The 26,170-nt window shown below is 42.9% G+C and overlaps 1 protein-coding gene across 1 annotated transcript; it reads left to right on the forward strand.

Moving 5' to 3' along the window:
• On the forward strand, window positions 1-25,641 carry GNA13 (G protein subunit alpha 13). Its single transcript, XM_009902665.2, has 4 exons — window positions 1-334; window positions 2,234-2,460; window positions 19,155-19,205; window positions 25,038-25,641. The coding sequence occupies exons 1-4, from the start codon at window positions 52-54 to the stop codon at window positions 25,608-25,610; spliced, it is 1,134 nt and encodes a 377-aa protein (XP_009900967.1). The 5' UTR covers window positions 1-51; the 3' UTR covers window positions 25,611-25,641.
• The last annotated feature ends 529 nt before the right edge of the window (window positions 25,642-26,170 follow it).

Genomic DNA, 26,170 nt, shown 5'->3' on the forward strand with positions numbered 1-26,170 from the left:
TGGTGCGGGCCGGGCCGGGCGGCCGCTCCCTCGCTGGCAGTGCTCGCTAAGATGGCGGACTTCCTGCCGTCGCGCTCTGTGCTGTCGGGTTGCTTCCCCGGCTGCCTGCTCACCAGTAGCGAGGCAGAGCAGCAGCGTAAGTCCAAGGAGATCGACAAGTGCCTCAATCGCGAGAAGACATACGTGAAGCGCCTCGTCAAGATCCTGCTGCTGGGCGCGGGCGAGAGCGGCAAGTCCACCTTCCTCAAGCAGATGCGGATCATCCACGGGCAGGACTGGGACCGGGCGGCCCGTGAGGAGTTCCGAGCCACCATCTACAGCAACGTGATCAAGGGTGGGTGAGCGGTGGTGGCGGAGCCGGGCTGCCCCGCCCGGCACCGGGACGGCGGCCTGCGGAGACACGGCTCGGCCCGGCTGGGGAGGGCGGAGGTGCCGCCCTCGGGTGGGAGCGTAGGGTCCCTAGGGTCGGGGTCGCCGTCTCTTCCCATGCGGTCGGTGCTTTCGTTTGGGGCACTTTACTTTTCCTCCTGCAGAGGATGAGCGGTCCCGCGGTGCCGAACTTCAGTGGCTGGGGAGCAGCCCACCGCCCCCGAGCCCGCGGGATGTCACCCTGGCCCTGTCCGGGGGGCGCGGTGGGTGCTGGCCCGGGGACAGCCCACTGTGCCGCGGTGGACAGCTTCAGCTCTTGCCCTGGGAGCAGCGATTTCAGTCTGCAAGGTCCCGAGCTTTGCCATTTCCTGGAAATGCGAGCGCAGTAATGAACGGTAATGGATGGGGGAAAGATGCACCTGAAAGTGCGTGAGGATGAGACGTGTCCTGTGCCCGAGGAGGAAACGCTCACTGCAGTTGGCTTCAGTGGAAGAAACGTTGCCATCGTGTTGGAAACTAGGCTGACACATCAATTAACAGACACCCGCATGCCGAGCCACTTTTCATAGATGTGTTGCCAAAACCTCCACGCAGAGTTCTAGGAGCGGGCTCTTGATTTCACTGCTGTCATCCTTAATGGGTCATCCGTATTTCTTTTTCCCTCTCTTATCTAAATCACTTGTCAGATTTTTCCATTTGGACCGTGTAATGGCTGGACAAAGTCTTAACTCAGTTTGTCAAACAGCAAAGCATTGTGAGACCTCAGCCCCTTCAAGAGCGGGGCTGAGGTCCAGTGGTTATTAAAGAGAATTCTTGTACAGAACTGTTACAGATCAAGCCTGGCAAAACTCTAAATAACAAGGCAGTAGAAATCACTAGCATGTATGTTTTCCAGGTTATAGTTTATTAATGAAGTAAGGTACTTCCTACTCTGAAAGTATAGCTGTAAGAACTGCAGATCACTTTTAGAGGCCGCTTTCCTGCAGTCATTGCTTTTGACAGATGGAAAAGTTATGGGAAGAGAATGAAGCTTGAAAACATACTTTGGCATTGAACAAGTGTGTTATTATATAGTCATTTGTTACTTCATCTTAATTTCCTTATACCTCTCCCCATGCCTTTACTACTGCTGATTCTTTCAGGATTTTCATTTACATCAGCACTGAAATTACTTTCCCTGCATTTCCCTTATCAGTATGAGCACAGTGATTTTTTTTTTAAAGTCCTTTATAAGAGAAGCTTAAAATAGCAGAATATACAGAATATTTACCAAAACAACCACAAAAAAAGTGTGGGTGATACAGCTTAATGACACTGCATTTAAGCACCCTCAACGTACTTTTTAGTAAGTGCTATGATTTTAGTAGATACTGGCTTCATGTCTCTGCAAATGTTAAAGGCAGTGATGACTCTCTACAGGTTGCTGTAACTAGATACCAAGTTGATAGGAAACCTTAACTTAAGCTGTCAGATGGTTTGATGTCTTCTGAAATAAGCTTTTAAACATACTTCATTTGTCTTGTATTCACGCCAGGTAGAAGAGATGTGCTTGCTAGCAGTGACTGGGGACTTGCTGACTAAAATTCACCCTTTTTCAAGAGTTACATTTGTATTATGGATATTATACTGTTGCTCAGAGCCCTGTTTTTCTGATAGCAAACACCCAAGCTCTGGTATTACCTGCAAATGTAGTGCTTTGAGTCAGTTCATTGGAAACTCGCTGATTTCCTGCAGGCTTGGGTAGTCCTATTGAGCTCTGACAGTACAGAGTGGGTGCTTTGTTTGAAACTTCACAGATTTGTAGGCTAGTGAAACAGTAGACGCTGAGAAACTCTAATTGCAACGCTCCCTTGTGTTGTTAAAGGTGTCAGAGTCCTCGTAGATGCCAGAGAGAAACTTCATATCCCTTGGGGAGATCCTGCTAACCAAAGCAACGGAGACACGATGATGGCTTTTGATACTCGGTCGGTCACGGTGGTGCAAGGCATGGTGGAGACAGCAGTTTTTTTACAGTACCTCCCAGCCATAAGAGCTCTCTGGGCAGACAGTGGCATCCAGCACGCCTATGACAGACGCAGAGAATTCCAGTTGGTAAGATCTGCCTTTTGGGGTTTTGACTGCTTGTGATTCTTGTTCCTGTGTTTGTTGTGCTGTGAAGCACTGATCCAGTGGCCTCCTTATGGGTCTTAAGAATTTTTTTAATGGTACAACACTGTGGTATTGCAAACGGATGCATGTAGCTCCTTTCCCCCTTGTTTTTAAAAACAAGAGTAATAAAGAGCTTCTGATGTAATTGTCCTCATTTCATATGTGAGAAAGCTGAGGTATAAAGGGCTTTTATGTGTTGTAGCACAGCTAGTACCTGTGCAGTGTTTCTACTATGTGATTATTTCCAGCCTTTTGTTAACTAGTGCATCAGCTTAAAAAACAAAACAAAACAAAATTGGTTTGCAATAAAGGCAGGCTGAAGAGTAATTTGATTTTTAAGCAAAGATATGCATGGGTTAATGGGAAGAATTTAAAAACCACTCCCTTCTCTATTCCAATTTGAGCAATCTTGCAAACATTCCCTCTGTATACTTCCTGTTTAATTTTGAATGTCTGTGTTAATACTCATGTAATGAGATTTTTTGTTAGATTGAAGTTCTCAGCTGAAGATGGAGTTGCATAGTCTAATAGTGGGGTTGAGATGGAGTATACAATTCATAGTGGGCTTGGAAAGGCAAAAGAAACATGTTGTGGTCCTTGAGGTGGAGCTTTAACTGTCTGTGACAGCTGAAGTCCCTTTGCTTCATTTCCATACCAATGCTGCAAAAGGAAGCAAAGAATTTAAGTTAAATTTCCTGTTTATTGGTTTATAAACTTGTGTAGAAAATGCCAGTGGCATAGGGTTTGGGGGGCTTGAAAATCTCAGATTAAATCTGTTATTGTAGGTTTCTTAAATCTAAGTGAATTTGTGTTTTTATGTCTTAAAAATAACCTTTTGTTAGTGTGAATCTGAACAATAGCTGCTGATGTCTCCTGTTGAGCCGTTGTGAGTAGTTGTGTAATCATAGGTTGTGTAAATACTCTATAAATATGTATTGCCCTGATCATGGAATGTCTTCTAGAGATTGCAGAATGGGCAGGTGCTCCAGCAGCCTATCACCTGCCCAGCCTGGTTCTGAGCTATGGCAGTAAGTGTCTAATGAGACCTGTTGCTCCTTGCATTTTGCCTTCCAAGTAGCAATCATAAAAGGGCAATTGTCAAGATCCTCTTCTGGTACAGATGTGACTTCTAGTGACGTAATTGCTGTGCTGGAGTGATCTGGTTTAGAGTCTGTTAAGTAAAATGGTTTTGTCCTTGAGTGAGTGTGGTTAGGGACTTGAGGCTGAGTAGCGAAGGAACAGGGAGCTGTTACTCTTGTGTCATCTTGAGTCTCTGAGAAGTAGGTTCTTTCCATAACTGAAGCCTCTGCAGAGTTTCACTTTGAGTAGGATTTGGAGAGTGTGTTCTTCTGCATCTGGCAGAAAAAAAAGACTATTGCTTTCTTGTGGAAATCCCTAAATCTGAATAATGTCCTCTGCAAAAATACACATGGATCATGTTGTGTTTTAGGCAGAGCTCAAGAATATTTCAAGTGCTCTTAGTGGTGAAGTCCTGTCCTAATACTGTTTTTTAAGAGTGCGGTAACTGCTTTATTTCCTAAATCCTTTCAAAATCTCACCCTGAGATATTTATGCCAAGTTATAAACACAAATGGAAAAAAAAGCTGAATGATGTCACTGTACTGAGTGCAGGCAGTATGATCAGTACTGGCCAAGCATGCAGTCCTGGTGTTACACCAGTGAGCTTCCAGTTTAGGTTATGACAGAGCCCTGGAGCAGCAGAGAGCTCCTGAAAGCAGTGCATGGCTCTGCTGTACCTGCTGATGGCTTGGCAAAGAGTGTTCAGAGAGCTATGATACGTTCTGTAACATGGAAGGAAGGCACAAATGGTTAAAGAGGGAGTGACAGGCATGCCCCAGTCAGGAGGAAGAGCAAGGGGAAGTTGGAAGAGATGCAGACAGTACTGACTGGAAGTAGGGATTCAAGAGTGAAAATTGTTAGTAGTGTAGAATGAGGAGTAAGAGAGAAATACTGTTCTGTTTCCAGTTCAGCTGTTACGGCAACTGGGGCCACAAGCTTTTCCATGATGCCCAGTAGCAGGACATAAGGCAATGGGCACAAACCATAACCCTGGAGTTCCACCTAAACATAAGGAAAAACTTGAAGGTGCTGCAGCTGTGGAGCAGGCTGCTCAGAGAGGTTGTGGAGTCTCCTTCTCTGGAAAGATTCCAAACCTGCCTGGACATTTTGAGCCTGGGCAGCCTGCTATGGGTGACCCTGCTTTAGCAGGGTGGTTGATCTCCCAGAGGTCCCTTCCCACTGTGATTCTGTGTGACATAAACTGTGATGAAAGGAGAGACACCAGGAATCATTAGATGAATCAGAGAGGAGGGAAAAGTGGCATGAAAAATGTATAAGATTCTGGGACTGAGTTTGCATTTGTAGCTTGGGCAGTTAGGAAGCATAGAGAAAGAGCTCTAAGGTTCAAGTTTCAGCATGTATATGGTTATAACTTAAAGACATCTGTACATTTGTGAGTGATCATTGAGCTGTTCTTGACTTTTTTGTTGTTTGTTTTCTCCATAATCTTTCATTTGCAATGCCAGACGTGATGCTTAGAGCCTAAAGGAACAATGTGGTCTTTTTATAGAAGCATGAGAGATAGGGGAGGAACCAGAACTTGGTTGCATTTTAATGGAAGTAGATATCAGCATTTCCATGCTTAGTTCATTGGAGTGTCCTTCCTCATTTTGTGAAGTGGTCAGGGGATAGTCAATATGATTTATTTTCCTTGGTATAAAAATAGGGACCTTCTGACCACTAACTGGTTGTGAAAACTCTATAGTTCACTCTTGTCTGGTGCTTTAAAACTGGTAAGAGCTAATTACAGCTTGGTGCTGTAATTGAAGTGCCCCTTCAACACTTCTGGCGTGGTTATTACTGTAATCATTCAAATTTTATTACAAGCTGAAGTCATTGGGGTGATCATTCCACTCCTATGGTTAACTAAAGACTGGCTTGTGTCTGTAGCTTACTTCTGTAACTTAAGATTCTGGTCATCCTCAAGCTTTCTCTCCTTCATCTACTGAGCTTATTTCTCCTACAGCCTGTAGTCAGGTGGATAACATGGATTAGTTACAGAGTTGAAATCAGCCTAATGCTTTCTGACACCTCAGTAACATTTCACACTTCTCATTGCAAGTTGATTTCCGGTACAGAGTCTCCTGAAATGACTCGGATAAACAGCCATTATCTTAATTCTCTAACATGCAAACTAATTCAACTAGACATTTCCTACCCTTTATAGTTATGCTCCTGAGCTATTCAGTTCTGTGGTTGTAAAGGTTTGCTGCTCTCATAGAGATTTGCTTTGAGGCACTGGCAGCTGAGGAGTGTCTGGTGCTGCATGTCTGGTGACATGGAGGGAAGCACTTGTGAGGGAGAGTGCCCTTGTTTGTGCCCTGCCTCTGGTTGCCCTTTCTGCCTTGCCTCTCAGTGTACTTGCTGTAAAACTGAGTTTCTTGAATTTACTGCAAGAGCCATTAATGGTGAAAAAATTTGAAGCAGTATCCAGCAGTCTTCTAATTCTCAGAGAATGGAAAAGCAGCATGAGTGGATTTGCTCAAATGCTTGATGAGGTTTGAGTGTTTTAAAGGGTTTGTTCTTGTTAAAGATAACTTTTGGGTGGGTTTTGATGTTTCCTACCAGCAGCTGTTGATATTCCAGATAGACTTTGTGTAATCTGCAAGGAGGGCAAAGTGTTGAGGTTTCAATGAGGACAATTTCTTCTGTCTGCTTTTGCACAGAACTGCAGACACAGATGATACAGTAAGGATGGTAGGATATGCGTTTACCTCTGGATCCTGTTTACTTCTGTGACATGTCTGCAAGTGCTAGATCAGATTATAGAAGACAGGAAAAGGCGTGTTCATCTTGAAGTCCTACTGCTAGTCCTGCTGCAGCTTCTCTGTAGCATTTTGCTGTTGCAAAGCAAATTTTTTTTTTTTTTGAGAGTGTTGTTTGGTTTACTGTAGGATTATATTCTATCTTGCTCTGCTTGGGCTTTTCTGGGTTCGGCCTCTGAATATTGGTGGGGCTGTTGCAGACATAAGAACTTGTTTCCAGAAGAGCTAAGTTAATGGCTGCTGCAAAATATTAGCAAATTTTACCATTCTTTCAGGTGCATAGGCAACAGGTCCTTGAAATGTCCTTGGTTATGGAGTGCTGATCCTGCCGAGGTCAGTTGTGTTTGAAGCCATGCTAGGTTGTCAGGTGTTGAGGTCTTCCTCTTTTGCAAGTCTTTCCCATCTTAGGAAACAGTTATGACTTCAAAGAGACACTGAAGTAGTGACCTTACAAGCACAGAATGGGGAAAGAGTGTGTCTTATTCATACAGAGTGTCTACACCATATTAGTTACACTGAATTTCAGAAGCCTTGTGGCCTCTATAATATGTTGATATTCTCAATATTCATCCTTTGTAACCTCTCTACACCTCTCTGTGGGGAGGTAGGAATTCTTTTCCCAGATCTCTTCTTGGTTCTGGGCTTGGGTGTTTGGTTGCCCTGCTCTTTCTGCTTGAAGTGTGTAGGTGGTATTTCTTTTAGGACATGAGGTGCATAAACTGGTAGAAAGTCATGCCAGGGGAGGCTTGGGTTGGACATCAGAAAAAATTTCTTCACTGAAAGTGTTGTCAAACCCTGGAACAGGCTGCATAGGGAAGTGGTTGAATCCTCATCCCTGGAGGTATTTACAAGATGTGTGGATGTGGTGCTGAGGGACATGGTTTAGCGGGGACTTGGCAGTATTCTGTCAATGGTTGGATTCAGAGGTCTTTTCCAGCCTAAATGATTCTGTGATTCTGTTACCTTAGCAGACACATACCAGATAGAAGCATGATGAGCTCTTTCAAGCAAGAGTGCTGGCAACTTTTTGGAGTCTTGTGTGCTACACTTAGCTTGTGTATACTTTGCTGTGTGGTTTCAGTGCAACCTCTGAGGATGGAATTTTTAATTCAGACTTGATCCAGATACCTGTTTATGGAGAACCACTGCTTTTAAACTGCAGACTTTCACAAGACAGTGTGGGAGAAGTGATGTGTTCTTACACATACTCTGGCTCCAACAAGCTCTGTCCTGTTGACAGTTGTGTACCTTAAGTTCCCTAAACATTTAGTTACAGAAGACTGAAAGGTGACCTAATTCTTGTAAAACTTTGGGATTTCTGTAACTGAGCCTTGATTAAACAAAAGCAAAATATAAGTGTTCTTCTAAATATGCTGTGCATGCCAGCCACCTCTAAAGACTTCATTGGAAGAGACTTTCTCAGCTGTTCTCGTGGTATGGATGTGTGAACCTGTTCTCAGCATTTTCTTTTGAATTGGAGCAAACCTTAGCTGAGCTTTTGCTGCTTCAGTGGCTCCCAGCGTAACGTGAGAGCTGGGTACAAACACTCATTCAGAGCCTATTTCCTTGCTGCAAGACATGTTGGTACCTGTAGAACTCTCTCCTTGCATTATTTCACAGCATTTTGATGTAGCAATGGCCTCGCTGTTCTCTGTCCACTTATAAATGACTTAGTAAATACCAGCCCAGTCTCCACTACAAAGTTCCAGTATTCATAGCTGTCAGCAAATCTCCATGCTGGCAAAACATGTGGTATGAACACAGCTCTCATCTTCCATCTATATAGGGGAAATTAATTTTGTACCTGAGGCAAAGAATATGGAGAGATCCTTTTCATATGTAAATACGGGATCCTTCAGGATTAAGGTGTGATGCCAGGGGCAGCTGTGGTTTCTGCTGCCATTCCCTAATTTGAGCTTGCTGTAGCAAGACTTCAGCCTTAGAGGCTGGCTCAGACTGCTCTCACTGAGCACACAGGACACTCAGGTTGTATTTAGATGACTGTTTTGCCTGTCTTTATTGAGCTAAACTTCAGTTAATGATAAGTGCTATTTATATGTTCTGATCTCATGCTGTTCCCCTTATGCAGAGCTAGCAGAGTGGTAGGAAACTTTAGCTTGTGGTAGCTGAGGAAGTTGCTTAAGAAAATGGGAGAAAACGTAAATGCAGCTGACCTTACTACGTAAGAAAAGGAGAACAACTGTGCTGGTGTTTCACAGCAAGGTGATCTCCATGCCACACTGTGTCTTACTGCCTGTCGTCTTTGGTAAACATCTACACTGACCACAAATGGGTTGAGAAGTTCAGGAGGTTCAGAGCCTGCCCATTTGCAGAAAAGCAAACTATCAGCAGCAGTGCTGATACCAAGTGATGTCTTGTATTGCTCTGGAGTGCAAAGCCTTTGCTTATATCTTCAAGGTGAATAAATGGGTCATTGAACACTAATATTAGTTAACTCAACAGCCTCAATCAATACATGTGTTTAATCCAAACAAAAAAAATACCTGAACAATCCTATGTACCAGCCCTGACACCCCTCCATACCTAGTAGTTTGAATTTAAATGATGAATAAAGAAAGTGTTTAAGACAATGTCAGCAGCTAAAGAAGATGCTAAATTATTTCCAGTATCTTCACTTGCATGTCTGCCTTAATGATAAACATCAGGTAATGCAGCCAGAGATTGAGGGACTTCAGATATGGAAAACACCCTGAACTCTTTATCATTATGATAACAACTTCAACTGTTCCACACAGAAGAAAATTTTTGGCCTATAATAGGCAGTGAACTGCCTCTTAGAGCACTTAATTCACTCTGCCATGCTGCACACTTCTCTGCCACAGTCATTCGTGCCTTAAATGTTTTCCCAGCACTTCGCAGTCTGCTCAGTTAAAATAAGTGGAATATCATGTTCCTCTTCAGTGACTTAGCCAAGGAACTGAAAAGACCCCGAACTCTTTTAATGGATGAGCGGTACAAGGATGTGTAATCAGACGCGAGTTTCTGTATCTTTTTCCTTTGTTTAATGATGCTGGAGGAATCACTTAAAACAGCTGGACAGGAGGCTCGGCAGAGTGCCTGGAAGCTTCTCACTGGGCACATGGTGGTATTTGATCACCCACTGCTGATCAAATAAAGAGGATGCAGAATTTCCAGGCGAGGAAACGCAGTGCACTGACACTGTCTGGAATTCAAAATACTTACACAAAATAGTGTGTAAAAACCCCTCCGCGCTGGGTGATCTACTGAAATGTTACACATGGCTGTATTGGGACCATTAACTGTTTTCACAAGCAAACAGTTCTATAGTTGTTCAGTTAAGGTGGTGAAGGGTCGACAGCGTAAGTCTTGTGAGGAGTACCTGTGGGAACTGGGGTTGTTCAGCCTGGAGAAAAGGAAGCTTAGGGGAAACCTTCTTGCTCTCTACTACTCCCTGAAAGGAGGTTGGAGTTAGGTGGGGGTTGGTCTCTTGTCACAAACAACAAGTGATAGAATGAGAGGAAATGGCCTCAAGTTATGCCAGAGAAGGTTTAGGTTGCCTATTAGGAAAAATACCTTCCCTGAAAGGGTTGTCAAGGCCTGGAGCAGCCTGCCCAGCACAGTGGCAGAGTCTCCATCCCTGAAGAGATTTAAAAGCAATGCAGATGTGGTGCTGAGGGACATGGTTTAGTGCTGACCTGTTAGAGCTGGGCTAGTGGTCAGAATGGATTATCTTAAAAGTCTCTTTTAACCTTTTTGGTTCTGTGATTCTGTAATTAATCTCTAGTTTTTCTATTTGAAGTTAATTTCTAGTATGAAATTCTACAAGTGAAGTGAAATACTTGCAGCTTCTCCCATGTTGCTGCTGTTTAGGGAGTCTTGTGTACTTCACAGAGTGCTTTAGACACAGCTTTTACTCATTTTAAAACTCATTATCATTTATTTATTGATACCTGTAGCTCTAGTATGTGAGTGTTGAATCTTGCCAGAGAGCTTGTAACAAGAGCTGATGCATTCATACATCACCATTTGCAAACAGAAATACCAGAATTTAATTGAAATGGATTTTGCTAATTGAGGCAGAGGAAGGAACTAAAAAGCTTTTGGTCATCTGGATTTCTCATGCAGCTGAAAAGGGAACCAAATGTACTTGGGAATGAAATCCTAAGGATACTTAAGTGTGTGCATCAGATCTAGGTTAGGATTCTGCTTTTAAAACATTGTGATTTGGTTAACAGCATATGCAATAATGGGCTTGTCAAGCATCTTAAAGTTCAACGTGGCCAGTTTTAGTGGTGATACATTTCTGTGCCAAATATTTGTGATGTTTTTGGGAGCTTTTGCTGCTCTCATACGACTTGGAGGCAAGTAAATCTCTAAATGATGGATGGCAGATTTGCAGACTCACTGCTGCCTCAGTGTCAGATTAAATGCAGTTTGAGTTGCAAACTCATGAAGTCATGGAGCCAGTGGGTCAGTGCACTGAAAGAAGAGCAAATGTTTACAGTCTGGTTCCAGTCTGTTTTGTGTGCAAAACATCTGAAGTTTATATAGATGCTTCCCAGAGTGTAAATAGTAACTAGGAGGTGGCTGTTTCGCCTTGGTCAGTGCATGTTTTCCTAGGACTTTTAAGGCTGCATGTGTGCCTTGACTTGGAAAGTTTGTTTCGTCAATGAAACTTGAAAACCTTTTTACAAAGTATCGATGTCTTTCCTAAAGTAAACTTTCTGGAAGATGAGTTTGGATTGCAAATTCTTACTGAAGAGAGGAAAAATATCTTGGAAGTTGCACCTGATCTTGTGAAGAGCACATCCTAATTTGTTCTGGTGGATTCATTTCTGTTCATGTTCTGGCAGACAGAAGCATCTTCATTAGATGCTCTGGCTCTGCGTGTGTTATCTCCCTTGGGCCATTTAGTGCATTTCTTAACCTGGCTCTGAGCTCTGGAGGGGGCTGCAGTAGCTTTGTATTTCCCCTGCGTGCAGGCATTGGTGATCCTGAGGAAAATGACAGGCCTGGATGAATGCTGTATATTCCTAAGGTTTTTAGTGGTGGTAAAAGAGCCTCATCAGACTTTTAGGTTTCACTTGTGAGTTGTACAAACAGAACATCCTTCTTACAGCTCAAAGCTGTGCAGTTTCTCGAATTTTCAGCTGTTTGTAGAATATGGCAGATCCTGGTTTCCAAGCATCTTTCAACATGAGCTAGAAATATGATAACAAAGTGCTCAGTGTGGAAGAAATTGTAGTTCTGTAAGGTTTAATGGAATGCTGTTTCATGCCTAAAAGCTGTAGCGAGTTTTCAGATTTTTTTAAGTCAGTTTTGTTTAGAATCTGGCAATTGCATCCCTTCCTCAGGAGAGGGGAGGAGTACCTAGTGAAGAAAAATGGAACTGGATTTCTTCTCTCATAGGAAAGTAATTCGAAGCTGGAAGTTTGCTCTGTGCTGTATTAGCCTGTGGATTAAGTTCTTAGTGCTTCATCCTGTCTTCCTTTGAGTAATTGGGATAGCATGTTGTATCTGAAAGTGTGGAAATGCCCTGTTGATAGAGGAAAATCCGAGTCTGAACTGTGTAGGTGAATGAGAGGCACTTTGCAGGGTGGTGGAAAGCTGAATTGAGTGCAGGAGGGAGAAGCAGCCAATCCTGGAGCTTTGGTTCAGTGTCTAGTTCTGGAGTGCTCTGTTGGTGGCCTGGCTCACCTCCCCTTTTCACATCTGTGGGTCCGTAGCAGATCTGGGTACCCAGCATGATGCTGAGTGGGTGTAATGCAAGAGCTCAGGTTGGCGTGCTCTGTCTTTCTCCATTTGTTGTCCACATTTTGAGAATTATGGATTAATTGGATTAGACTGTAAATAGGGGATAATAGATTAAAGGGATATTATTGGGGTAAAACCCTTCTTAAACCCCTTCACCTTTTTTAAATGCCATTATGCAAGAGAAAAATGTCAGTCATGAAATAAACGTGTGTGACTCCTCCCTTTCTTGGTGCTGTTGTAGCTTCATGCTGTTGAGCACCCTGTACCTGATGTGGTCCAGCTGTTCTGCTACCAAATGATTTCTGTGAGTCAGGACGTGACACTTTTGTTTAGGACAGATGCTCGGTTTGTGTGGCCAAACACGAGAGAGGTTTCGCTTCTACACCTTGTGATGCAGTTGTGAGTGCTTTGAAGGAAGTCAAATACAACTGGAGGTGCAGGTTAGAAGTGCTGAAAAGAGGAAGTAAGATAGAGTTCCCTGAGGTGAGATGAGCTATGATGTGTTTTGATGGAGAACAGGATTATTTTGCATGCCTCTATAAGCAAATGTAGCCTGTGTCTGAAACTCTCTGGTCTTACAGAGAAGCAGCAATTAATCCCAACACTTACATTTTAGCTTTGAAACTGGGCAGATCAAATGGTGGAGCTGGAGAGAAAGAAGTACGGAGATCCTGAAATGTCTGAACTTGACATGTGGTTTCTGTGCTTCAGCCCTTTTAAGGCTGGTCCACTGGCAGCAGTGCCCTTTTAAAGCTGTTTGTCCTTCCTTCAGAGGGGGAGGTTTTGGTTTAACACAGAGCAGTTGGCTGGTCTGCACAAGGCTGCAGAAATGCTGCTGTGGGCATGAATGGGGACTGCTTTGTTTTGGTGGGAGTGCCAGTTTATGCTGGGTTTAGCATAACTATGGCCATAATTAACACTTAGAGAAAGGAAACATCTTTCTCTCCAGGAAATGTGTTTTGTGTTAGCAGCTTTCAAATATTTTGACCCAGGCCTGCAGTTTGGTAAATAAATTTACTGTTGCTTACCTCAACACTTTTCCCTAAGTACTGTTAGCACCCTTATTAAAAATTAGTTATTGTGTCTGCTCATTGTAAACTCCCAAAACACTGCTAATAAAATTGCTGCTGAGACAGAGAGCAGCATTGCAAATGTAGAGCAGAGGAGTGGCAGTTGGGAAACAAATTGTTTCACTTTAGGAGATACCATGCAAGTTGTTAAATTGCTGCTATAAAATATGGCAAACATCTGGGGTTTAAATTTAGTTCTTTGAATAAAGGAAGTGTAGAAGTTTTGTCCTGTTTTGTTGACTGGGGCATGTTTGAAAAGGGAATCCTCCTGAGAAAGCACTGGGAAGAGTGACTGATGAGAGAAATCAATTTGTAGAAACCTGAAGGCTTTGAAGGAGCCAAGATTATTTTATCTAACTCCAAGTCCGAGGGTAGTAAAAGAAAACAAACCAATTAAATGTCTCAAGACTCAGTTCAACAATTTCTAGTCGAACAACTGAGGGAATTGTGGATTTGAACTCAGGAATATAATTATAGCTAGGTGCATTCACAGCATAAATCTGTCACCTGCCTCATTTGTCTAACTGTAGACATCTCTCATTTGGGTGGAGAGGGAGGAGGTTGCAGTGCTCTCTAATACCTTTTCCACTAGGAAATCTGCATTTATTTCACTAAAACATTTCAGCATTAATTATCCCCATGCTTATTACTGCCATTTCCAAAGACATCTGTTGAAACTTTAGGAGCAGCAATATTGATTTGCAGTCAGTCTTTGAGTCAGCTTGGAGTTGAAGTATCAAGAAAATAAAGGTTAGATATTCTTTTCTCTGGATTCTTTGCCAAAATGTTCAGATGTGGATTTACCTGGGTTAAGCCTCTAAGAGGGGAAAAAAACCCAGCAAAAACAACCCTCTACACAATTAAGTGTATTCTATAGGATTACTAGGGAGTTCTAAGATGCTGAATTTTAAGGATCTGGTTATTCTTCCACCATCTTTCTTCTTTTTAACTGCTTTTCCCTTATTACGGATGGTTGGATTTGTGTGTCAAGTTAGGCATGTACACGCCAGCCTAAAAGCTTTGCAGTTACCTTTTCTTATTCTAAGCCAGGCTTTTACAAAAGCTTTTTTTGTGGTTATTGTTTGTTTGTGGGTTGTTTTTTTTTTGTTGTTGGTGGTTTTGGTTTTTTGTTAAATAGCATAGGAAAACTTTGTTTCTTCTTTTTTTCCACGGAAATTCACACAAGGTCAGGAGGAGAAAACGTTTGGTGGTTCCTATGATTCTAATCTTGAGTTACTAAGTTATGTCTCCTTTTTGCTTCAAATATCTGATTTATTCCTTCAGATACTTGAGTCTTGTCAGTTCAGTATGTTCCCGTGAACTGGCAGCCAAATGCAGATAGCTTGATGAATTGTGCTTCTTTCTTTAAACCTCGTGATGAGCAAATCTTTATTTGATGCTTCTTCTGTCTGTCTTTTTAAGTGATTGCTGTTGGAAAGAACATAGTGGCTGTGTTCCCTTAGAACAGCTAAAAAGCCATTTTGGCTGTGCTAAGGGCACAACAAATCACATTTAGATTGCTGACACTGTTTGCATGGAAACCAAATAAATTGATGCCACTTCTTGGGTTTTAAAGACCTGTTCATCTCCTGTATATTTCATGTAGTCGTCTTTTTTTTCCTTCCCCAAATACTTTTGTGGTTACTTTTGCTTTAGGCAGTAACTAGCAACATTTTAGACAGTAATCTTTCTCTGTGCCATGTGTTGTTTATAAAAGATAACTGGTCTGGTTTACTTCAGATGGCTACACCAGCAGCTACAGTACCCAGTTGTCCTATAGGTAAATGAGCAATTTGTGCTGTAATCTCCTCTGCACCAAGAGTGCATGACCTAAACCTGGAGATATTTCATTGTACAGGCACAAACAAGGCTAGTTTAAATACTATGTTTCTAAGGGAAGCTGATGTTGAAACATCAAGTATCTTGATAAGAATATGATGTAGTTGTGTTTTTTTGTAAATCACTTGTATGTTCATGATGAAATGACTTGGCTTGGCTGCCTTCAGTGAGCATCACAAGACTCCAGCACACACGCAAGCTGGTTTGAATCAAACCTTTCTGAAAATGAAATACTTGACAGTTGTGAATAAAGTTATTTAACAGTCAACTTCCTGTGGTTTACATGCATTTCTGAATCAGGAGGAGGCTGAAGGGCTGCAGCTGAGATGTGTGTGCTCCATCTGAACAAAAAAAAAAGGACATCTTCTACAAGCAAATTGATTACTTAACATCTGATAGTCTGATACACTACTTACTTTAATAGTGTATTAAAAGAGCAAAAAGCAAGGTCACCTCTCACTGGGACGTTCTTGCAGCTCATGTGTAGGCCATTCATTCTGTTGCACTGCTCTGTGTTCAGGAAGTTTGCTTTATTGCAATATGTCAACATGCACATCAGAAATGGGCTCAACCCTGCAGTTGTTACTTCCGTGCTATCTTAGGGCCTGGGCTTTGACTAGGAGGAAGCAGGCAGTGAACAAGACTCAGTGGTATGGTTCCTGCAGCAACAGGTCATTGGTAACCTTCAACCACGCTTCACAAGCCTGCAGTTTGGAACTGCTCAACTGTAAAAAATTACTTAAGGGGTTGACCTGCATTTAAAAATACCCAGAAGTTCACCTGCGACTAATTGAACACCTTCACATCTTGACTTCACATTTCCATCGTATGTGCTCGCAGAACATGGGTGTGAAACCAAGGAGAATGTAATGGAGAACTGCAGAGTTTCTTCATAGGGCAGATCCTGCCGTTTCTCAGTCTCATATTGATTTTGTCCTTGGTGTGGCTTCTCTGTGGCATGATGACAGCAGCAGATTGCTGCAGTGGCCACGTGGCAGGGGCTGGACGTGGTGAGCCACACCAGAATTAGTGGGGCAGAGTGGGGAAACCCAAGTGTCCTTTTTTTCTAGTCATGTGGGGTAAACCAGAGAGTTTACAGTTTGTCTAAAGGGGAATTTTTAGGACATGAAAAGTGTTGGATAAAGCTGCTTAAATATAGCCACTGTCATCTATTCACAGAGTGAGATCTTGTTCTAAAAGCAAGAAAAAGTTGCCTCATTCAGAAGCTGCCTTGTTGTCCAGCATTGTGAATTGATCATTTCTTACTCAGTAATTGCTGATATTAAGGCTTGGTTGTTGTGTGATGGCTTTTTCAGTGAGTTTCTCTTCATTATTGCATAAAATGCATAGATTGACCCCTTTGGGAAAGGATGGACAGTCATGCTTGTGTGCTTTGTAGTGATACCTATGTGAAGCTTGCTTTGAATGGGTCAAAACTCTTCAGCTCTACAGTAGTGCATTCTGATAATCATTTGTTAGCCATGGTAGTTTGCTCTTCAAGAGTATCTGTAGTTAGCAGAGCTTAGTGCTAATAAGATGGCCAGGTCAGCTAGAAAATTACCACTAGTGAAAGCTTCTATAGCTGTGTGGTATAGAGAGGTACCTGGAAGGGGATGGAAGGAACAAATGATGAATTTGAAGGAGTTGTAAGTTCTTGATGCCATGCAAATTGATAAAAGCCAGTGATCAAACAACTTAAAATAGAGAGTTGAGTCATGTTGATGGCACTTGCTTGGTGTGTCATTAGTTGTCTGTGTAGATTTTCATGAGGGAAGAACCCAGTGACTGAGCCAAAGATATGGAGGAGGGAAACTGGAATGTCAGTGCTTTATAAACTGTATTATGCTTGTAACTGGTTGCTTTTGTAGTTGAATCTCTCCAGATTCAGAATGGCCACCTTGATAACTGTCTGCCATTGACTTTGGTATGGGACAGCCCAGATAGCTGAGAAGTCTTCTTGGTGTGCTTCTTGGCAGTTGCTCTGCTGCTGGGTGCCTGGCTCCAGAGTATTCCTGTTGCTGCAGGGCAGTGTATCTTGCATTCATGTTTTCAGGAAATCCCCTCTTCTGGGAAGCTGCTTCTGGGGATGTTTTGTGACCTTTACAGTCTGTGGCTTACTATCTGCTCCAGCTGCTCAATCCACTGCAGCAGCAGTAAGCCTTGGGACTTAGAGAAGAGCTAACTCATGTTACTCTTTCCAGTGCTGGGGAGTTAATGCTTCTTTAGGGAGTAAGCATTGCCATAAGTAGGGTAAAAAAAGAGCTGTCTAAGATTAAAACATATGTATGTATGCATGGACACACACGCTTATAGCTTCTGAGGTCCAGGTATTCTAGAATAAATACCTCCACTTAATGAGGCTGAAATCTGGCTGATTGGGACGTAGTCCTGTGGGGGAGACTTGCCAGCTCCTACTAGGACCTAAACAAGAAATTAAGGTCAGACTTAAACTTTATTTTGTCTTAATATTCAGCTACAGAGAGTGGTCTTAGTACTTGGAGCACCTGAATTCTGTTAGGCGTGCTTGGGAGGCTTGATGGATTTGTGCATCAAGGTTGTGTATTTGTAGTGAAATAGGAATGCCCTTTCCCATGCACTTCCCTTAGGATCGTGGCTAGGATGCATTCCTGAAGCGCTGAAAAAGATGTAGGTGCAAAATCCTGCTGTCACTGCCAGCAGTGCTGCTGTGTGCCACCAGGCCTTACAGTGCTTAGTGTTACCGCTGCATTTTGTCACCCTAGAGAAAACCAGTCATGTTTTAAGCCAAAGAGAAGCTAAAATAAGGTAGTGGAACTGTGCTGGACTCCTCCCCTGCAGGTGTGTCAAGCACAAAGGCATGTTTCAACCAGTGTCCCAGTCTTGCTCAATTAAAAGTTGATGTTCAAACTGCATGCTTAAAGGTGTGGTATCTACTTGTGTTATGTAACTTATTTTAGTAGCAAATATCCCTGGCTTATGTGTCTGCCAGAACTCTTTCTGGGCTGTTCTTTACACTACCCTACTTTTCTTCTGCTTAGATGGCACAGTTTAATAGTGAGATTTGATATTCTTCCTAGATAACTTAGCAGAGCTCAAATTGAAGTGAGGCGAAATCATTATCAGGGTGTAACTCCTGTCCTAATTCGGTTGTCTGGTTTAGATGCAGTCACCCCAGCCTTGGATGATTCTTGAGTTTCTCAGCAGAATTCTTTTTCTTCTGTAAAGACACAGATGGTTCCTTTCTGTGTTTACTATAAAGTAATGCAGTTACAGCTTTATAGTCAAGAGCTTTCAAAAGGAACCATGTTTGTGCTTCTGTGATGATGCTGAGAATCTTAGAAAGGTGCTGCTTCCCTTGGCAATAAATTCAACCAGTGCATTCCCTATTGCAAGTGAACTCAGGTTCAGCAGCATGCTTGTAAGGATTCTTCCTTAAGCCCAGCGCCCTAATGGAGTTCAGGGGAGTTGGCAGTAGTTCAACCTCCCAATAAAAGATCTTTAGTTCTGCATTGCTGGAGGGATTAAAAACTGCGGCTCCTATTTGTGAGGACAATGGTGGCTTGAATCAGGAAGATAACCTGGTGATACCATGCAGTATGGCAGTGTGGAGCTCCGCTCCTTCCTCCCACAGTAAGGAGTTCTTGTCCAACTTGGTCTCTGATAGGAAACTTGAGTAAAATGCTTCATCTGTTGTGGTTTCTCATCCTCCTTTCTATGAGTCATTTGCTGCGCTTGGGGGAAGTACCTCTGTGAATGGGATCTATGGCAACACAGTTACAGATTAACTTGTATTGGAATGTCTGGATGTCCAGGCTCTTCAAAGCCTCAGAAGAATTTAATGTATCTTTTTTTTTTTTTTCATAGTGAAGGTGTGATTGCTTCCTTGATACTCCCTGTGGATAGCACTGTAGGAATTATGTAGCAATTCTAAACCTGGAAAGAATTTAACTATTTTAAATGTACTTACCTCTGCTTTTAAGCTTAACTATTAACTGGTCTAAAAATAAAATGTCAGTGGTGTTCTTGGGGTGGCTGCTTTGAAAAATAGCAGTGATTGAAGCTCACAACACTTGAAACCTAGATTTTGGTAAATGAGCTGGACTTCAGCATGTAAACTGTTGGGATCAAGTGTGACATTTATTTGAATACCCATTTGCTTTGTTTTTAGGGGGAATCTGTAAAGTATTTCTTGGACAACTTGGATAAACTCGGAGAACAAGTAAGTTCTTTTTCCTTTCATTCTTGAGTTTGAAGTAGCCTTCTTGATCTCTGGGTTTTAAACAGATGAAATATAGTTAGTGTCTATTCAAAGAACTTTATCTTTAGTTAACTTTGACTGTCCCATTATCTCAGCAGTTCATCACTGGCATGTCAAAACCACAGGGCTATGCGAGGACCAAGAGACTTTCTGGAAGTGAAACTTCAGTAGAAACTGAAGAAAAAACTAAATTCCAAATGCTTATCCAGTCAGCAGACTGTTTAAAATAGCAGTTCAACACTAATTGATATCTATAAATCACAGAATGCCAGCTTGGAAGGGACCCCAATCATCAGCTGGTCCAACTGTTCTACATGATAGGGAAGATGAAATGAGCTGGCCCAGCTGAGTCTTCAAACTGTCCACTGCAGGGGAGTCCACCACTTTCCTTGGGAGAGGTTTCCAATGCCTGTCTGTTCTCATGGTAAAAAAAAAAATTCAGAATGAGAACTGAGTGCTTTTGGTTTTAAACATCCAGTTGGGAACACTAAATGACCTTTAAGGTCCGTTGCAACCCAAAACGTTCCAGTTATGAATGCTAAAGTAAATCAGTGCACCTACTGTAGTACCTGCTAAAACAAACTGGGTACTGAATAAAATGTGTTTTCTCTGAGGAAAAGCTTGAGTGTTCTATAGAATGCTTTTTGACAGGAAGGTTGGTTACTGCTTGGCTAAGGAAGTTGTGTGCCACACGTTAGTGGCATTTTGCAGAACTGTCATGTGGAAAAACTGCCTTTAGGATAGGATGCTTCAACTCTGTAGGGAGGCAGCTTCTCCATGGTCATTTGCAGCTGATGAAGGAATCCAAACCACTTCAATTGAGTCCTGTTACATCATGCTTAATTTCATTTTTCTTTGAGATAAATTTTAGTTTTAAGCCAGACTATTCTTCTGCTTTGAACTGTTATTTTTTCTAGCTAGAGTGCTGGTGATCATCTTGCAGAATGCAGATGCTTCCCAGATAGTGTGCTTGAGACCTCCAGCACTCACTCTTTGAGTGGTTTGGGTTAGAAGGGATCTTAAAGGTCATCTAGTTCCAACCCCCTGCCATGAGCAGGGACACCTCCTAATAGACCAGGCTACTCCAAGATCCATATAATCTGACCTTGAACACTTGCAGAGTTTCAGCCTCTAGAACTTCCCTGGGCAGCCTGTTCAGTGCCTCACCACCCTCATGTTTCATCTAATTTTGATTTGTTCTTGAGTTACAAGGCGATAGAACTGCCCTCACTTCATGAATTGTTAAACTTTTTGCTAATGGTGGATGTCTCATGGTCTTTGAATCCAGTGCCAGTTTAGTTTCAAAAGTTTGGGTTTTTTCTGTTTGTTTGGGTTTGGTTTGTTTGGTTGTTTTCTTTGGCTTTTGCAGCTTCTTTTCAAAGTTACTTATTCAGAAACTGTGGTCCCTTCTTGACTGAAGCATGAAACTTGAAGTCACTAGAGGGTTGTTTTTTATACACACACAATCATTGTAGGTCTGATGTTGCTGTGGGAACGTTGAGCTCTGAATTACAGCTTTTCTGGTTTGAAGTTAGACCAAAGGATGTTGAGATACAGAAGGACTCGTTGACATCTGCTGCATAGAAGATGTTAGGCCCCTGTGAAAGAAGTGGTAGCTAAGTTCTTTTACCAAGTGAAAGATTTGATAGGTTCTTCTGGTTTATTCTTATCTATATGCAAGATTTGTCTAATGATTATTTCCCCAAACTGCATTAATGGAAGTATTTTACTGCTCTTATCTCTTATCTGATACAACTGGGCTGGTCTGCAATTAAATTGCTTATAAACAGGTAGAGCTGCCATTCATGTGCCTCTAGCTGAAAGGGAGCTTAGGTGCCTGCTGCCAAAAGGGAGCTGATGATAACAGCACACAGGGGAAAGAACTTAATGTTCAGATTTAATCAAATCAGCAAAATAGGAGTAGCTGGCTGCATATATATGCACGTGGGATCAGCTGGATTCCTTGTAACTGTTTGTTGTTATTTCCACTGCCAGCACAGACTATATGTATTCAAAATAGCTCAGAGAGAGACACTGCTTTCCATGTTGTGATTAGATCTTATTCATGCCCTGGATTCTAGTTTTTAACTAGGCAATCAGTGAAGTGATAGCTGAAAGAGCCTACCTGAGAACCAGAGGGCCTTTAGAAGAAAACAGACTGTAATGAGTAGGAGGAAGGAGTCAAAGCACACATTCTGAATCAGTAGCAGAGGGAGAGCTGCACAGAAAACAGAACAAAAACGTCAGCAGACCTCCCCTCCCAAAAAATAAGCCCACACACGGAGACAAAAAAAAACCTCCCAACAAACCATCACCACCGCCAAAAAAATCCTAACAAACAAACTGAAAAAACCCAGACAACCAACACAAACATGGGAAAAGGTGAGAAGGAAAACAGTCAACATGAAAAATTGGGTGAAGTGTGGAAAAGGAGAAAGCCTGCTTGGGAATGCCTATGGGAAAGTAGTGACTGACAATGGAAGGACTTTGGAAATGATCCTCATTATGTCCAAGGAAAAGATTTACCTAAGTGTCCAGCTTTGGAGAATGGGATCAAGCAATGGGAAAGGGCTAGTTCAAAGTTGTTACAGTGACAGAATCACAGACTGTTAAGAGATTGGAAGAGACCTCCAGAGATCATCCAGTCCAATCCCCCTGCCAAAGCAGGATCACTGAGGGCAGTCCACACAGCAATGCATTCAGGAGGGTTTTGAAAGTGTCCAGAGAAGGAGACTCCACAACCTCTCTGGGCAGCATCTTCCAGTGCTCTGTCACCCAAGCATTAGTATCCCAAGATTCTGGGCTTGAGAGATAAAACATAATCTTCCTTCAGAGAGTTAACAAAAAACCTGGGAGATTTCTTAGGAGTTGGTGCATTTGGTTGCCTGTAGCCAAAGGATGGCTGTTTCCCAAGCACTTGACTTCCTGTGTGCTCCTTTGCAGTGGTCATCAGAGCAGCCATTCTCTGATGTAAACCATGGTAGGTCTTCTGCACATGCAGAACTTGGAAGGATTTGATTTGTGGTTGCAAGTGTGGAAGGAATTTTAAATGAGTAATACTGGAGAAGGAATTTGTCAGGAATTCGAGGGCTACGCTCCTTGTTCTTGAAAGCTTTACTGAGTAAACATTACAGGCCAGCTCCCAGAAGAGTTTGCTTTGTTCTCTGCTTTTCAATAGTGAAAGTCCCTGTGGCTTTGCTTATTATGTTAATCGATTTTATTTATTTACTTCAGTAATTTCAATCACTCGTGATCTTCCCTAAGACTTGCTGGGTTTGTTCTGAGAACCTGAGACTAACTTCCTGAGTAACAAAAGATTGTAGGTTCCTGTTGGAAAGATGGAGTTAAGTGTTGAACCTGTGACATTCTCTTGTCTCAATGTTACCAACCAGCTTTACTCCAAATCCTTTCACGTGTGCCCAGTGACACTGGATACAGTGCTTGTTCTCCCCCTCTAACAATTAGGGGCAGAAAGGACTCAAGATAAATGTAACGAAGAGAAAAACCTTACAGCCCTTTGAAGTTGCTCCCTTTAGTCAGACAAGGGAATGGCAGCACGAGTCTGTTGCTCAGTTTGGAGAGAGCATAGTGCTGCTTTAGCAGCTCTACTCTGCTGCAGAGTGTGGGTCTGGGATGTATAAGAGTACCAAGCAGAAAGTGCAGGGTGGGGAGTCTGTGTCTCAGAGAGCTGCTTTGTCATTCCTGCCATAATAAAAATCAGTGCCTTAGTCACAGGCAGCTCGAATAAACCCAGGAGTTCAAACAAATCTCTTTTCTCTCTCTAGATAGTTTCACTTTTTGAGCTTACAGAGTAAAGCAAAGTGGTCCTTGAGTTTTTGGAGTGTTATACTCACTTCTTGAATTCTTAAGGGCTGTGGATCAAACTTGCCCAACTGCCTTAAACTTGGAATACCAGCATTTGAATTGCTGTGTAGCTGTGTGTTTGTGCCCCCCACCCTGCGTCATTAGTTGAATCAGACTTTTTGGTCCATCACATCTCTATAAAAACTCCAAGCCTGGTAACTGGCACTGTCAAAGGAAGATCATAGATCATGCACTTAAGAGGAGACTGAAACTCAGTCACAGGGGTTGGGAGGAACCTCTGGAGATCATCTAGTCCAACCTCCCTGCTAACTTCTGAAACCTAAATCACTGTGCTGAAGTGGTGAGGAACGCTGGAAAAATGTAAGGAAGAATTTCCGTAACAAGTGAACAACAAAGCTTTGCACTTCAGCATCAGCCCTGCTGTCTGTTGTAGAGGCACTCTTTGAATAGCAGAGAGATTTGCACCATATGCAAAGTGCAGTTCTAAGAATGAAGAACCCCCCAAAACGAGTCTTGAGTTTCAGGCTGTTGAAAGCTGACTAATAAGAATTCCTCTTCCTGTTCACATCTGCATCCGTTGGTGATGACTGTGCGTGGTTAGAAGCCACCCATTCTGCCTCTTCAATGCTGGGGGCAAAGGCAGGCTGAAGATGCAGAAGAATGGGGCAGAAGCTGAATGCCCCTAGTTAAAATGAGATACTAACCCTGGTTACTGATTTGAGAAACCTGCTTTAGAGCCTGTTTGCTGCACAACATTAGTAACCAATGTGTTTTCCTAGATTAGTTGGAAGAGGATGGATGAAGCACAAAGTAATGAGGGAAAGTGGCATGAAGGATTGTTGGCACATATCTCAGGTGTTATGGATCCTTGTCATGTGGCAAATGGAGAGCTTCAGTTCTCTAGGGTGCATGTTTTGATTTAGTACTGGATGCATTGCCTACTTGGGACTCTGGATCTTTCCAAAGTGCTTCTGTGTTAGCTGGAGAGTGTGCAACAGAGGCTACAAAGATGCTGAGAGGACTGGAGCATCTCATTTTCAATGGAGAGACTGAAAGACCTGGAGCTGTTTAGCCTGGAGAAGAGCAGCCTGAGAGGGCATCTTCTTAATGCTCAGCTAGATCTAAAGGGTGGTGGGCAAGAGGATGGAACCAGATTGTTTTTAGTGGTGTCCAGTGACAGGACAAGAGGCAGCAGCACAAACTGGAACCCAGCAGGTTCCTTCTGAACCTGAGGAAAAACCTTTTTGTTGTGAGGGTGCTGCATCCCTGGAGCAGGCTGCCCAGACAGGTTGTGGAGTCTCCATCTCTGGAGAGATTCCAAACCTGCCTGGACATGCTTCTGGGCAACATGCTGTGGGTGACCCTGCTCACTGCAGGGGTGTTGGACTAGATCTTCAGAGGTCCCATCCAGCCCCTGCATTTGGTGATTCTGAGACTCTGTATGTTTACTCAAAATCTGGTGCTGTTCCTGTGTAGGCCTTTCTCTTGATTGCGAGTCAGTTGCAATCACCATGCCTGTGACTTGTATCCTAATCACAGATCTACAGATTGCATCAGGTTGGAAGGGACCCTCAAAGGTCATCTTGTCCAACCCCCCTGCTGTCAGCCCAGACACTTCCACCTTAGGCTGGCCGGGGCCACTTCAAGTCTCATCTTGAGTGCCTGCAGGGACAGGGCTTCAACCACATCCCTGGACAGCCTTTTCCAGTATTTCACCACCCTCATTGTGCAGAACTTCCTCCTAATGTCCAGCCTAAATCTCCCCTGCTCCACTTTCAAACCATTGCCCCATGTCCTGTCCTTACAGGTCCTTCCAAACAGTCTTTCCCCAGCCTTCCTGTCGGTCTCCTTCAGATACTGAAATGTGGTCACAAGGTCTTTTTTTTTTTTTCTTTTTGGAAAGGTCTCTCTCTCTTTTTTTTTTTTTTTAATTTATTATTTTCATGAACTCTCCTTTATTTCTTTCAGGACTATCTTCCCTCCCAGCAGGACATCCTGCTGGCACGGCGCCCCACCAAAGGGATTCACGAGTACGACTTTGAGATCAAAAACGTCCCTTTCAAAATGGTCGACGTAGGTGGGCAGAGGTCAGAGAGGAAGCGTTGGTTCGAGTGCTTCGACAGCGTCACCTCCATACTCTTCCTGGTTTCCTCGAGTGAGTTCGACCAGGTGCTGATGGAGGATCGGCAAACCAACCGCCTGACGGAGTCCCTGAACATTTTTGAGACGATAGTCAACAACCGGGTGTTCAGCAACGTCTCCATCATCCTCTTCTTGAACAAGACGGACTTGCTTGAGGAAAAAGTGCAGAAAGTCAGCATCAAAGACTACTTCCCGGAGTTTGAAGGGAATCCCCACTGCTTAACGGATGTCCAGAAATTCCTGGTGGATTGTTTTCGTACTAAACGCCGGGACCAGCAGCAGAAGCCCCTCTACCACCACTTCACCACTGCTATTAACACAGAGAACATCCGGCTAGTCTTCCGTGATGTTAAGGATACCATCCTCCACGACAACCTCAAGCAGCTCATGTTACAGTGATGTGCAAAAAAAAAACACACCAAAAAACCCCCACCACAACAACAACAAAAAAAGACATTTCTGTTTGAGTAACTTTTGTGTGTTGGGTTGGTTTCCTTTGGGGGGGGTGGGTTTCTGAACTAGAAGTTTACAGCAGGAGTAGAGAAATCCAGATCCTGTCCGACTTCTTGAGATGTGGCTAAAAGCTGCTGCTGAACACATTATTGCCAATTTCTGCAGAAATTCGGGCTTAAATCTCTTCCAGTGTAGCTTCAAGTTGACTTGAGTTGTAATTTTAGAGCAGACCTATGTGTAAGTTACCTGTAAAGTGAGAAATGGGACCTTTTCCAGAGGTGTATCTTATCCTAGAAAATTCATTCCACCTGCAGAATTCCCAACTTCAGCACAACTGTTGCAATTGTTAGACTGTGGCAGTAATTTAAGAGGGAGGGGTGGGGGGGAAAGAAACGTCACTTCTGACTTCATGATGAAGACTGTGATACCATAGCTGACTTATGATTTCTCAGGTCTATTGCCAGTTAGAAAATCCCATCAGTCCCTTGCTGGAATCATCTGTTTGA

Source organism: Dryobates pubescens, chromosome 20 (genome assembly GCF_014839835.1).
Source record: "Dryobates pubescens isolate bDryPub1 chromosome 20, bDryPub1.pri, whole genome shotgun sequence".
Lineage (NCBI taxonomy): Eukaryota > Metazoa > Chordata > Aves > Piciformes > Picidae > Dryobates > Dryobates pubescens.